Genomic DNA, 15458 nt, shown 5'->3' with positions numbered 1-15458 from the left:
ACGAGGAATCTTCTGTTATATGTATATGAACAGTTTCGTGTAACCTCCGTAATAATGATTAAAGTTGTATAGTCACCTTCATAAAAAAGGTTCCATTGAATACATATGTTGTAACCGAAGAATATTATCTGACGAATAGCTATTATTCTGACAGTCTGTTATGATTTTTTGATAATATTGTCTCCTGGAATATTTCCGACCGGATACTTGGACGAACGAGGTATGCCGACCATCTCTATGTCCGACCGGATTTGTAATGAGAATTACCTTATGCATTTTACCTTGAGCATTCATATATGCAGCGAGAACAACGCATCATAAACTCTATTAAACTTATAAATAGGAGCGTCGTACCTTCGAAAGGGGAGTTGAATCCCATAAGTTCGACCAGCCGTAAGTCTAGTCGGCAATATGCTCATAGGCTCATGCCAAAGATCTGACAAGTAATGAGGAGCCAAGTCTCGTAGGTCTAATCAGCTCTAGAACAGGCCGATCGTATGATGGGAGATTGATTATTGGATAACAAGACACTCATACTCATAAGTACGATCAACCTTGTGACGATCTGATTTATACTAAAGGTTGTACTATACTGTAGGACTGAATCTGTAAGTTGGAAGTAATATTGCAAAAGTAGAGAACTGACCCCTATGATTAATTGACTCCGGGACCATTCGGATTTAGTCTATATGTATTGGCAATGAACGGAGAGATAGGTCTATTATGCTTGCCTGACTCTAGGGGCGTTCGGCCATATATTGGGAGCGAACACTAAGCTTAGATACTCCTGACCAAATTTTGAGCCGGACGGATATATAATAGAGTTATGTAATGCAGGTCATAGTTTCAATTGACCTTTGTGTCGGCCGGTTGTTCACAAATGGAGCATTAGATTCTTCAAGCACGACCGACTATTTGGACGGTCGCCTTTATACCGAGGGACTTAGCGTTGAGCGAGGAGTTAAGCCCTGATGAGAGTGACACCCTGCCTACCACCTCATCTTGACTTTAATTATCATATCTTCTTAACTTTGACTTCCACGTCATCTTTGGGTCTGTTCATGAGATCCCGTATTAATGTGCAAATAAAATGATCAATAAAGATGCAATAAGTATTTTTTTTTTATTTCAAGGATTAGGCTGCATGCATCATATAAAATACCTTCATAATAGAACATATAAATAATGGTTAAAATTAACAACTACATATACCCCCAAACTGAACCACTGTGATTTGAGCCCATGAATTAACCAACCAATATAAATAAATAAAAAGTAGAATTGATAAACACATACGAATGCATTCACAATTTGTACACATTTTTCTTTCTTTCTTAATTGTTCGTCTTTAACATACTTCTGTGCTTCTGTACGTATCGTCTTAATTACTCGATCCCATTCTTGTTTAATTATATCGTAACCTCAGTATGTATGTACTTGAACGTTCTACATGTAGTCAGCAAGATCAAACAAATCCGGAATCTGGAACTCCAAAAAATGGCTGCAACTCTCATCCTCAGCACTGCTATTATTATTGTTGACGAATGTTGAAGTTGGAGAGTTCATATTATTCGAATCTGATGCAGTTGCAGCAGATGCCAAATTACTGCAGTTGATTTGGTCATCAGTAAACCCATCGAAGCAACTGAAGCTCTCTGTAGTCAACTGGGGAAGAGAATATGGGTCCACGTTGCTACTGCTAGCAATTCCTTGCCCATTCACGAGTTCATTAGCGTCTCCAATTTGTGATAGCACGCCATTCCAAAAGTTTGTGTCCTCACCTTGTTGAAACTGGACCTCATCGTCACCAAGTCGAGCATTTTGAGTGGTGAGGAGAACTTGATCTTGTATCTGATTCTGAAGCAGATCTTGTTGAGAAACGAGTGTTTGGCCAATGAACTGTTGGTTGTTTAACACTTGGCTGCCAACATTTATGCTTTGGTTAGAATTTTGAGGTGATGAGATCAGATTTGCGGCTATTATATTCACGAGCTCTCTATTGAGCAGAGGCTGAAGGCCTAGTAATCGGTACAAGTTCATGATCAACGCAGATGGATTGCACAAGGAGAGCTGATCAAGTTGACAATTGTGAGTACCCAAATGGTCAGCCCTCATTCTAGCAAGCCTTTTCCTAATGTGTGTGTTCCAGTAATTCTTGATCTCGTTGTCGGTTCTTCCAGGCAAATGAGAAGCGATTGTTGACCACCTGGTCATGAAAATCGATCGATTATAGCAACAGTAAATCAGTAAAGAAAAATAAAAAACTCGGTCTGTTTGCTCAATGTAAAATACATGTCTATACAATCAAATTAATCAAGTCTTACTTGTTGCCCAAAATCCTATGTAATTGGATAATTGTCTCTTCTTCTTCAAAGGAGAACCTTCCCCTTTTAATGTCAGGTCTCAGATAGTTTATCCATCTAAGCCGGCAGCTCTTGCCACACCTTGCGAGGCCTGCAGAAATTCAAATACATGACTATTTGCTAGCTGCTTCAGGTATATATGTATAAGATCAATATTGAGTGAGAGTAATTTTACCAGCATTTTTGGGAAGAGAACGCCAGCTTCCATGCCCATGCTTTTGTATGTAGTCGATAAGCTTTTGGTCCTCTTCAGCCGTCCATGGCCCCTTCTTCAACCCACTCTTATCGCAACAAGGTGTCCTTCCCATTAGTGGAATCACAATCTTGAACTGATGATAGATCTCTGCACTTGTTTAATTTCCAAGATGGTGAGCAAAAACAGATCACGCAGCAAGTGTTGAAGAATAGCTGCGACATTATATAGACACGGAAGATTCTCTTATTTTAAAAAGTCAAAAGGATTTGGTGCCGGCCTTGGCATCCATGTCAGTGCCATAGGCTACGTGTCTTTAGTTTACTTCTGATAGGCGCTCCATATAACCATGCGAAGAAATCAATTAGTTGTAGCTAATTTTTATGTAGACCTTTTTCCCTTTGCCAATAATTGTAGAGTCGTTGACTAAGGGATTTGAGCTCCACGTAGCCAGTTGAGAGGCAATACAATAATGATATATGGACGTAGGTATTGGCTGGCCATGGTTTTATATATCTTGCATGGATTTGCTCGCGTAGACTGCGTCCTCATGATTCGTGTCGCCTTTGCATACGAAGGGCCGTTGCTCGCTGATCCTTCACATGGAAATGATGTATCTAACAAGTCAACCTGCCACGGAAGCAGCTGTTTGGTTTTGGGGTATACATTTATTTTGTTTTCAGACAAAAAAAAAAAAAAAAAAGCTTGATATACATAATGGCTATATTAGTCAACGTCGTAGATATGAATATCGATGTACTTGTTGCATGCAGGGCTCTATATTCAAAATAGGATAGTCAAACATTAATGACAAGAGAAGTTTGCTAGTGTTCCTTTCATTAACCATCCCTTTAACTTAACTAGTTGGTGAAACATTAAGGGGGACTTTGTTTATCTTCCAATAACAAATAAGTTTGGATATATAATTTTGGAGCACTTTTTGGTGATAATATGATTAAAATCGTGTATTTATATAAACATATTTCAAGTTTGTTGGCTGATAGAGCAACCAATTACTCTAATTAACATTTCTTTTGTTTTTGGATGAACTCTAGAATCTACATCCATCGGGCTTAAAAATTATAAAAATATTACGTTATTTAACTAAAACAATCAAGAATGCATTTTTCTTGGTCACTTGTCACAATGCCATTTTTCTTGTTAATTAATCACGAATGCACATGTAGCAATTATATTAATCGCTTGAAACCTCGATCGAGAAGATATTAATTGTCAGTCTAAGACTCCTATGAATTCTAGCTAATACAAAGTAATTAGTTGAAGATGTAAAGAACTAGAGGGTTACGGTCAACGTAACGATTCATAATATAATTAATGACTAATTAGTTACTAGTTAGTTCTTATAAACTAACCGGTTTCACATGCATGGAATTGGGTGATGACTGATGAAATAGCGTGCCACGGCAACTGATCGCTGGCCTAATTAACTGAGTGCTGTATACGCTTCACAATGAAGCTAATTGACAGAGTCGTAACTGAAGACAAGTCCTTAAGAAAGAAGAAAAGGAAAGAAACTAATTAGATATATAGATAGCAAAGGTTGCCCTTTTCAACCCAACGTGGACTATTTATCACACACACCTATAATATAATATATATTTTGTTTGCTATTTGTTATATTTTTTCTAAAAGTATATTATTATTTTTAATTAATTCTGCGTGCTTTGCGCAGATTGTGAGAAATGGACCGAGAAACAGGGTTCCTGTCCATTTGACCACGCAACTTAAATACTAGTTGTTTATCTGACTAAAATATTTTATGATTTTAATTATAATATTATTTATAAATCTTATGCACTGATTAGATTTCGATGTGGTTATAAAATATATATACACACACTAGAAGTTTCTGTGGCACATCACATGTGTTATTTTAAAATACGAAATATCAAATATATACTTATTACTTACAGCATGGTTGAACTAACTAAGATTTTGTGACGCCGTCGCCATGTCATTGGACTAGTCTTCTCATCCTTGTTTAATTAATGGTAATTAACTGGTTTTCTACTTCTGACATCTGTAGTTACCTTCTACTCTTCTGGGCCAGATTGATCGAGTCAGTTTGCTTGTGATATTGAGCCGAGGTAGAAATTAAGCTCGAAAGATTGAGTCAGGTTGCTTGTGATATTGAGCCGAGTCAAAGTACTTCATAATTGATTGAGGTGAACAGCAAAGTACTATTAAAGGAATTGATCTTTTATTTATAAATTTGAAAATCTGATAATTATTAATTTTTTCATTTAATGAATATTATTTTATTATTAATTATCTTTCTTGACTGACTTGAAATGACAACGGCTTATATCTTATATATTAATGGCTAGCCGTGGCCATAAAAACTAATCAACAAAACATAAGGACGTATTTGATTGAGGGTTATAATTGATAATATGTTATCAAGGATAATTTTATTTGGTTTAAGTAATAATTGATTTCGGGTAATGCAACATTCTCACCACATCACCAATAAGGGAATATAACCCGTAATAGGAAAACCTTGGAAACATTAGGTTTTCTATAATTCCGGGGTTAATAAAAATTTCATTCTAAAATTATCCTCCAAGAAACGGTGAGCAGGCGGGCACTGTGGAGCAAATCGTCGGGACAGAGCAACGACGATGGTTCGCCGACTGTGGAGCAAATCGTCAGGATAGAGCAACGACGATGGTTCGCAGAGGAGGGAAACAGAGGTGGCGCAGGTGGTTCACGGAGGAGGCGACACACCGGCGGAGGAAGCAGCAGCCCAAGGCCCATGGTGCCGTCTATTCGTAGAGGAGGGAGTAGTGGCCCAAGGCAGACGACGGAGGGAGACGTTGTCAGCTGTGCGCGAAGGAGGAAGCACGCCTACGGAGGGAGCAGCGGCCCAAGGCACATGGTGCCGTCTGTTCGTAGAGGAGGGAGTAGTGGCCCAAGGCAGACGGCGGAGGGAGACGGTGGCAGCGATGCATGAAGGAGGAAGCATGCCTGCGGGGGGAGCAGCGGCCCAAGGCGCATGGTGTCGTCTGTTCGCAGAGGAGGGAGTAGTGGCCCAAGACAGACGGTGGAGGGAGACGGTGGCAGCGGTGAGCGAAGGAGGAAGCATGCCTGTGGAGGGAGCAGCGGCCCAAGGCGCATGGTGTCGTCTGTTCGCAGAGGAGGGAGTAGTGGCCCAAGACAGACGGCGGAGGGATGGAGACGGTGGCAGCGGTGCGCGAAGGAGGAAGCACGCCTGTGGAGGGAGCAGCGGCCCAAGGCAGACGGTGTCGACGGTTCATGGAGGAGGCGCCGACGGGTCGCAGAGGAGGAGGAGGCGACACACCGCTTACAGAGGAGAATGCGAGATTGTGGAAGAAGCACATTAACACGAGAAAGAATTAAATTTTTTAATCAAATATTTAACTTTATTTTAATTATATATATATATATATATTAAATTTTAAAAAATTTAAAATCAATTATAATTATTTATTACATATTTATCAACTTATTAATTATTAATGTTATTAATTTAATTTAATTTATTTTCAAAAATTAATTGAATATCAAATTCAACTAAGGGTAATATAGTAAATGTTAAATTAAATTATAATATTATCTTGATTGAACCAAACAACGTTATGGTTATGTTTTATTTCTCATAACCTTAGTTATGTGATTATTTGATAATCATATAACCAAGATTATATATGATAACTTGAACCAAACGCACCTTAATTGTTCTATGTGAGTAATTTTTTTACCTAGACCAATTCGATATTATTTTTAATGCCAGTCAATTGAATTTAGTGCAATCTGGATTTGAATTTAATTTGCATCTTACAGATAAACTTATCCATTTATTTTAATAGCATTTTTAATTTATGATTTAATATAAATCAATCTCATTCTCATTGTGATGAAACTTCAATCCAGGACTACTTCTTATTTATATTGAAGCCAATTTTATCCAATTTCCATTCACTTTTCTAACCCATTGCTTGCAATTAGGATTGTAAATGAGTCCAGTCAAGCTGAATCGAGTTTTGTAGTACTTAAGCTTGTTTGATAAGGTAATCGAGTCAACCCGAGTTAAGTCTAAAGTGAACTAAGTCGTTGAAATGATTGTTCAAGCTTGGTTTGATTTTTTTTTTTTATGAGCTTGAGTTTGGTTCAAGTTTGACTTGAGTTTGGTTCATTTAAACTTTTGCATTTTGAGTTTATTTTTATTAATTATTGAACTTGATAATATAAATATGTTTGTTTATTTTCTTTTATTTATTTAACATTTTGATAAGAGTTTTATTGATGAACATAGTTCACAAATATTATTCATAAACATTAACAAGCTAAACACATATGTGTTCAAACTTGTTCGTTTAATTAGACGAGTTGTTCATTTAATTGATCTTGTGTTTATTGAACGAACGTAAACAAATTTTTATAGGAGCAAATTTACATGTGGACTAGAGGGGGGTCACGACCTACCAGTTCACATGTCACTACAACAAAACTGCTAAAAGACAACGGTGAAAAATCATTGTAAAAAGCCCCAAAAATCTATTGTAAAATCGATGCATTGAGAAAGATAGGGCCCTCAAAAGACAATGGTTAAAAATCATTGTCATTTTAAGGAAAAGACAATGATTTTTTAACTGTTATTTTTTGAGGGTCCTATCTTTCTCAACATGCCGATTTATAATAGATTTTTATGGTCTTTTACAATGATTTTTTACTGTTGTCTTTAAGTGGAAAGATAACGGGTTATAACCGTTGCCTTTGAGTACCCTATCTTTCTCAACGCATTGATTTATAATGGATTTTTAGGGCCTTTTACCATAGTTTTTCAATATTGTGTTTCAAGTAAAAAGACAAGGGGTTATAACCATTATCTTTTGAGTGTTCTATTTACTCAACGCGTCGATTTACCACAGTTGTTTTGGGTCATAGAAACGATTTTTAACCATTGTCTTTTATATTGAAACCATTGTCATTTTAATCGTCATTGTTTCTTAACACACATTAGATAACAATAAACCATTTAAAATCCGATTACCTTACTAAATTAATATTCATCATACAACATCAAAAATAATTATTGAAAACATATATACAACACTAGTAGCAATATGAAGTACAAACTCATATCATCCTATTTTAAATGATCACCCTTAAAAACAAATAACACACATAGAGAAAGTGCCATAAAGATGAAATTTACAATTTTCTAATCACAAGCTACTATACATCACAAATCTAGTGAAGCAAACCTTGAGAAAAGTTAGATGTTGCTTGCACAAGATCCTCGTGGATGAATAGTCTACAAAATGATGAATAATTCTCTTGAAGCGTTTGCAACTCCTCATGTGATTTACCTTCAGTGTTCGTGATAAGGGGGAGTTGTTGTAATGCCACAACACCTGTATCTTGATATTCTGAGCTTTCACCTAAACCAGAAGCATCAATTCCGCGCTTCCTCATAATATTGTTAACTGCTAAAAGTATGCACAAATTTGAATCAGAGAAATAATAATAGATGAAAACAAGTAATCTTAATACTATCAAGTTCAATATTGAAGCAAAAATATTAAGAGACAGTTATAAAAAATAGTCAAATCTAAGCGACAAACGAACCGTCAAAATAAAATCAATAAATAAATCATACTTTGTCTGAAAATAATATTTTCCATGTAAAATTGAAGCAAATTCACTTGCCTATCCAATAAGTTGATCTAAGATTTGAAGGTTTTTCTAATGGCAACTACATTCTGATTCAACCTTCAACACCAATTATCTAGGTTATATTTAATTTTAAAATAAAACAAAGAAGTTCCACAATGAATTTGACATAGGTATATCATTACAATAAGTAGCTGCAAGGTCAACCTTTGTTGTTGAGCTTCGACAACAGTCATTGCTGCTACAACTTGTTTGCCTAACACTGGCATGTTTGATTTAAGTTCCTGTAGCTTTGTTTTAGTGGATTCCAATTTTGAACTATTGTCAACATTACCATGGCCTTCCCTTAGTCTCATCTAATGCTTTGAAACTTCAATGCTGTATGTAAGTGTAGATGTGACACTGTGTTATTTAAATAAAGTAAAATACTAAAAAATAAAACAATAAGATCAATAGCATAGAAGATTACAAATACACATAATGCTCCAAGTAGTATTTTGTTGCCAAAGAGAATCTGTAAATGTAGATAGTATAATCCAAGTAAATACTTAACAACCATGAGCTATCTAGGAGCTAGTCATACCTAAACTTCAGCTTCTTGTCTCATTTTCTCATAACTTTCTCTTTTTGTTGAAGTTAATTTGATAAGAAAATGTTGACACATGACAAAACATATCACAACTAAAACTTAATTTTACACTATTAAACCACTGCACTAGTGTTGATTTCTTTGTTCAAAGTACCTTGAGCATACATAATAAATCATTTGAAATAGGGGCGTATACTAATTATATTTTATAAATACTTAATATTTTGTTCAACATAGTAATACTTAATGATCATAAAATCAAATCATGTGTCTTTAACAAATTTTTTATTTTTATTCTAACAAACCAAAAATCTTTTGAGATGCTTTTAGTACTTCTAGTGTCTCCATCTATCCAAAGTCTTCTAAGGTATTGTTTAGAAGTTCTATAAAGGTGATTCCTTTATACAAGGACTAACTAACTTGCAAATTAGATTCTTCCATAACAATTAAGAAACTGATGTGAGCACATCTAAAGGAAAAGAACACGAGCATACCATGAGGCCACTACAAGTACTTTGATAAACAAACTGTCAAAATTATAAAAGTGTAAAGAAAATCTATGTCATATTTAAAGTCGAGCAGATTATCTCAAGTTAAAAAAAATTATTAAAGGTTATTTCACAATAAACTATGTTCTAAAATCAAGTAACGCAACTATTTTCCACGCTCCTTACTTGGCGAGGCAACGTGCTCACCAACTTGGAGAAGAGCAGTCACATGACTCACTAGAAATAGATACATTATGATAAGAGCATAATAGTAATTCTTAAAGAACCAAAATAGCCAAAGAAAATTGGAAGTAAGTCAACTAGTTCAAAGTAAGTTCTCCTTGATCCAAGTCTCATTATACCTCCCATGTGAGTTTTGGAACCCTTTTATGTTATACAGTATAAAAAGATCATGAAAGATTACCTAAAAAATAGGATGGTAAATGCATAAATCGAGAGTTACCTCTAGAATAAAAACAACAACATGAGTTACTATATCAAGATCAAACTCTGTGCTATTTGCATCCCTCAAGTTCATGACTGAGCGAGCATATGCGATGATAGCAATCTGCAACCCAGGACAAATACCTAGGTACGGGACTTGGTTTTCACGGGCATATTTAGCAGCAAGAATTTTACCCTCCACCCCTCTGTCTCCAAAACCTTCTAGGACTAGTATGTCATCTGCACTCTGTAACAAAAGATTGTTAACATTGCTAAAAAAAAGTAAACTATATTGGAGTGAAACAAAAGTTAAGAAGATGAAAATGCACATTAAAATATTTGGCATCGATTTCTTAAGTAAAAACAAGTTCACCTTCAAAAGCCTCCATGCTGCTTTGTATGCATTGAGAGTCTGTGCCGATAAGAATTATTGTAAATTTTGAAACAAGAAAAATGCTAACAAGAAATTCAAGGGAAGAGGTTTTAGAGTATCATAAAAGCATACCTCTTATGCAGAAGTTTGGTCAAGATCAGATGAGGGCACCCAATTTATGACAAGTTTTTTTGGGCAAGCAACAGAAGCATGTAAAAGAGCCTACAATTTCACAAAGGAGACTCTAGTTAGTAGGGGATAGTACACATGATACTCACAAAATCAGTGAAAACACTCCTTTTTATAAGAACACACACTAAAGGGTTTCCAATTCCAACAATGACAACCCTAACATGCACAAAGCTTCAACTATCAATGGAAATTATTATATCTTAGAACAACAAATTGACATCAACATTCACCTTTAGTACAAAGAGATAAGAATCAGGAAGACCAACATACATTCCTACAATAGCAATCTTCACCTGAAAAAATAAATCATTTAATTAGTAAGCATTTTTTAACTCCCATTGGAACAAATAAAAGAATCAGAGAGAAAAGAAGAAGAGTCATAGGAACATGTAACATATCATAGAGTTTAGCTATAGCCATCCATTCTACCAGTAGAGGTTCCTTAGTGCATCTATACAAGTTAAAGTTGCCTTAAGAGAGAGGGAACAAGTGACCATATTGCAACATAATAAACTTTATAACAAAATGACCTTTGAAGGTTTAATTACTCCAAAAGAGCTTCATTAGCCTTTTGCTCTTGTAGAGATCATGAAGGATGTTCATATAAATGCTATAATAGCTAGAGAAAATTTTTGAAATGAAGAGTATTCAATGGTATTGTCAAAAAGCAAAAAAAAAAAAAAAAAACACAACCCTCAAAATTAATGGAATGTGCCAGATGTTTGTAACATCATGGAGTGTAATAATATTTGCCATATGAAGGAAAAAAAATAGTTGATTGATACAATAAATTAGCACACTTATCCTAGAATAAACAACAGAGAAAATATCTTGATGAGTAAAAGTGTAAAAGATTACTGGAATGTGACAAAAAGTGAGTTTTTCTTTAACATTTACTTCAAGGGGTTGCAAAAAATATCAAATTGAACTTTAGTATACGAATAATTGTAATAATTGTAAAGGAAAAGAAATTAGTGGCAAAATACAAGAGAACTAAAATTGATGAAATGAGAGTTTAATAAGGACCTTCTCGCTGTGGCAAGCTAAAATATGTGGGGTTACCCCAAGTCCTCTTAATCCCCTAATGCTATGTTGTGTCGGTTTAGTTTTCTATAGGAATAAAAAGAAAGTATTAGCCGTGATGATTTGGAGAAATACATTCAGCTACAAATAATTTTGTAGTCATTATTGGTTTTCCGACTGATACGAGCTCAAGTGTCATACTATGGGAGCTTATCAAATTACAATTAAAGTTACCGAATCCCTTCTACACTAAGGTAATATAGAGGTGACTCAGGTCATCTCATAAGGAATGTAACAATAGGATGATAACTTCAGGATTGATTATTGTTTTTGGGGTTTTGATATGAAACTGGAGGATTTGGATTTTGGATTCTAAGACTAAGAAATGAAATAGAAAAGTAAGTATGCAATCTAATCATAATAAATGAAAGACAATGCAAGTTAAGGGAAACTATTCTAACCTAAACTATGATTGTAAGAAAATTAAAAGCAACATAAAGTAAAGCATGAATGAAACCTATACAAAGCTAATCTAATTGTATCCGAACAAAAACAAGGACTTAAAACAATAGAAAGAGACAAGACATGCAAGAATTAAACTAACCTAATTGTAACAAATGAAAAAATACAAGTGATTGGGGAAATTCATCGAACACCTAATATGCATGTATCAATTCTAACCTAAAACATGCAATTTTAAACATGGGGAGCAAATCCCATTGCAAGCATTCAATCAATTACATGTTAACTCAAAGAAAGATAACCAGCAACAGTCAACAAGTATAACCATAATGAAGAGATCAACCCAACATATTGGAGATAGATAAGGATGGATGCAAGGGAGCTTCGGATGCGGCTGCTATCGGAAATTCGAAGGGGCTACGAACTTGGCCAAGAGGGAGCTGCTGGATGTCTGTGGACTAATGAAGATCTCTCCTCTTCTAACCCGAAGAGGAGAGGTGGCTGTGAGCTCTTGATGGAATTGCTGGAAGGTGGGAGCGCTTCCCTTCTAGCCCGAAGGAAAGATCTCTGTGGATGGTCGGAGATGCTGTTGGAGAAAATGGTCAGCCTTCTTCTAACCTAAAGAAGGGGCTAACAGCGTGGTTGGGTGGATGAAGAGGAAGGAAGAAGCTATCCTCCTCTTCTAACCTGAAGAGGAGGTGGGGAGCTTCGGTGGTGTTGGCGATGGATGGAAGAAGAAGAAGATGAAGGAGTTCCGATGTTGGATGATTGGCATTGAGAGTGTGTCCATGTGAGAAGAGAGCTTTTGTGTTGCCGTCGAGTTGAAGGTTAGAGATGATGGTAGGTGCTTGAGAAGATGAGGTGTAGTGAGGGATGACTGGCAGTGGAGATGAGGTTGTCACTAGCCCTTGGGAGTGGAGGAGATGGATCGCAAAGGAGGAAGAAGAATCACTACGTTGATATGTCGGGGGATGTCGCATGAAGTGTCGCCATTCCTGTTCATCCATGTGAGAGAAGGGATGGAAGGGTTTTTCTTCCTCTGATCTGAGCCGCCAAGGGGGCAGGGAAGGCAAAGACCAAGGCTCGAAGTAGGAGAAGGAAGGGGGAGAGACGAGATCGAAGGGGAGGAATCCAACCATGACAAAGGAGTATGGAAGTTTACTTTTCCAGAGTAGGGGCACCGAGGCTAAAAAACTTTTGTTGTCATGTTTTGATGATCCCAATTTTTGATAGAGTTTATTAGGCGAGATTAATCCAATAGTTATAATTTCATTGACAATGATTACAAATCATTGTGAATCAATTTCCGACGCAAGTTTTGAGTTGGGAAAAATACATTGCTTATAATTTCACTGACAATGACTTATAACTGTTGTCCCAACCATTGTAAAGAAAAAAATTCACTTAAAAGCAACAATTTTAGAAATCTATTGTAAAATGCGTTGTTATTTAAAAAAATCATTGCACTAAACAACAACGGATAGTGTCAAACCATTGTCTTTTGGGATAACTGTTGCATTAAAGACAACTGTTTTGTCAAAAAAATATTGTCTTTTGCCAAATTTACAATGATTTTTTCTAAAATCATTATCTTTGTGGTATTATTTTTTAGAAATTTTGTTGTAGTGTGTAAACCTTATTGGTAATAATATTAATTAGTAGTAATAATAGATATGAAATAGAATTGGTTGATGTTGTGTCATGTTCTCTAAAATTTTCTAGACAGTGATTGATGCCAAATTAGGATTCCTATGTTGTCATAGTATTTGATGATTCATCTTTTCCATAAAGTTCACACTTTATTGATAGAATTTAAAAAAAAGAACCTACTGAATTTCATATTTCAGAAATAGAGTTTGAGATGTTAACTTTGTTTGATTCTCTATCTATGCAATTTGAGGTCAAGTCTGTTGCTACTAGAAACTGAATTTTTGATTCCTAGTATTCAGAAGTTAGCATTCATTTAAAGTTTGAATTTCTATATTGAAGAAGGAAGGGATTCTCTAGAAATCAAAATTTTGGAAGTTGAAGTCCGTGATATTTCAAGTTCTCAACTTGAATCTGGATACTTTTTTAACTAGAATTACAACAGCTAGATTTTAATGTACGTAATTAAGATTGAGTGGAAAACTTGTATGATCATCTTATGCTTTGTAGCTTCTACAATTTCATTGAAGCTGAATCCTTAAGTTGAGATCTGAAATGACACATTTAAACTTGATACACTGAACTTGGGAATTTGTTACCAAGCTGCATATCCTTAAGCTGAAGCTGAATCAATGCAAGCACTGATTTGCAAGACTTAATAAACCTATGCATTCCTTGCAGCTACTAATGTAGATTATTCTTTCTAGATATGTCTTTTCTCTTCAAATCTAAGCTTATCTAATTTTTGAAACTTACTTTAATCTGAATATCTGAAGTTGGATTTCTGAAAACAGAATTCATCCTTCTGCTGAGTTATTGCTTAAGTTCCTATTGTTGGGACTGAAAAACTGCTGAATCTGAGTTTCAAAAATTGTTGAGTAGCTGAATCACTTCTATGAGGTTTTCATTCTTTTTCTATTTGGCTGGAATTCAAAGAAAGAAAAAAAACTGTTGAAATTATGCAGGAACAAAATTATGAAAAGGGCTGCTAGAAATAAGCAAATTGGTTCAGAATTCTCTTTGATTGAATTGTCTAAATACATGCAACAATAATCTTACCAAGTGTTTCGCTTCATGATGAAGAACAGTGGCAAAAAGGGAGCAGCAGTTGAATCAATGACAGTCTTTGACAATGACAATTTCAATTGAAGCTCAACTTTTGCATGACTCAAAGTATGCAACTTCCTTAGACCTAACTACTAAGCATTATAGAAAACATAATCTGTATCAACTATTGTGTGCCACATTGCTCTTGCGATTCTTAAATCAGTGAAATGCTCAAGAATTGATTGATTGCAGTAATGTAATGGTGCCAACCTTTCAACGTGTATACTAAAAGTCTAGCCTTTTGTAAATATTTTATTGTGAAATAAAGAATCACATTGGTCAAATGTCTATATTTATATGCTAAGTGTAGTTGTTCAATTAATTTATATTGTAGATAACATGGTGTGTGGTGTCACACACAGAAGATTATGTTATCAATTCCTTATAAATTATAAACAGTAGCTCATGACTAAGATGGAAAGGAACGAACCATTGGAATAGTCATAGTGTAATTTGGTATTAGTTTATCTTAACTATAAAATTACACTAGCACACTCAGAGTGTATTGAGCTGGACCATTTAAGGTAAGTTCTTTTATACTGACTTAATAAAAGAATTAGACCTTTGTTATTATGGAAGTGTGTGCTCTTAACAAGCACGTGTACTTAGTATTTATTTCTTTGACTTATCAAAGGGTGAGATTTAGCTCAATAAATAAAGAGGTCCGATAAGTTGGGAAATGATATTATTTATAGTATGTGTTGTTGATTATAGAAGGCAACTGTGTCCTAGTAATCTACGTTGATGATGTCCCCAAGAGGAGCTCATAAGGATTGTCATGTAAACCCTGCAGGTGGACTTAGTCCGACATGATAATAAGGTTGAGTGGTACTACTCTTGAAGTTAGATACTAATTAAGTGAGTTGTCAGTAACTCATCTAATTAGTGGGCATTCTGTATCTTAAACACAGGGAGACTA

General features: G+C 35.3%; 1 protein-coding gene and 1 pseudogene across 1 annotated transcript; both read right to left on the bottom strand.

The window, feature by feature from the left end:
* Positions 1–1446: 1446 nt before the first annotated feature.
* Positions 1447–2671, bottom strand: LOC122029052 (transcription factor MYB41-like). Its single transcript, XM_042588011.1, has 3 exons — positions 2539–2671; positions 2325–2454; positions 1447–2206 (listed from the first exon to the last, which is right to left on the bottom strand). Exons 1-3 carry the CDS (start codon positions 2669–2671, stop codon positions 1447–1449), a joined length of 1023 nt encoding a protein of 340 aa, XP_042443945.1.
* A 4942-nt stretch (positions 2672–7613) lies between these two features.
* On the bottom strand, positions 7614–12924 carry LOC122029051 (annotated as a pseudogene).
* Positions 12925–15458: the final 2534 nt, after the last annotated feature.

This window comes from Zingiber officinale, chromosome 10B (assembly GCF_018446385.1).
Source record: "Zingiber officinale cultivar Zhangliang chromosome 10B, Zo_v1.1, whole genome shotgun sequence".
Classification (NCBI taxonomy): Eukaryota; Viridiplantae; Streptophyta; class Magnoliopsida; order Zingiberales; family Zingiberaceae; genus Zingiber; species Zingiber officinale.
The sequence above is the reverse complement of the archived record's forward strand: the minus strand, read 5'-3'. Positions and strand labels throughout refer to the sequence as shown.

Coding starts and splice junctions, on each gene's coding strand:
- LOC122029052 (XM_042588011.1), bottom strand. CDS start 2,671: ATGGGAAGGACACCTTGTTGCGATAAGAGTGGGTTGAAGAAGGGGCCA. Junction 2,455..2,538: donor TTCTCTTCCCAAAAATGCTG/GTAAAATTACTC, acceptor GAATTTCTGCAG/GCCTCGCAAGGTGTGGCAAG. Junction 2,207..2,324: donor CATAGGATTTTGGGCAACAA/GTAAGACTTGAT, acceptor TTTCATGACCAG/GTGGTCAACAATCGCTTCTC.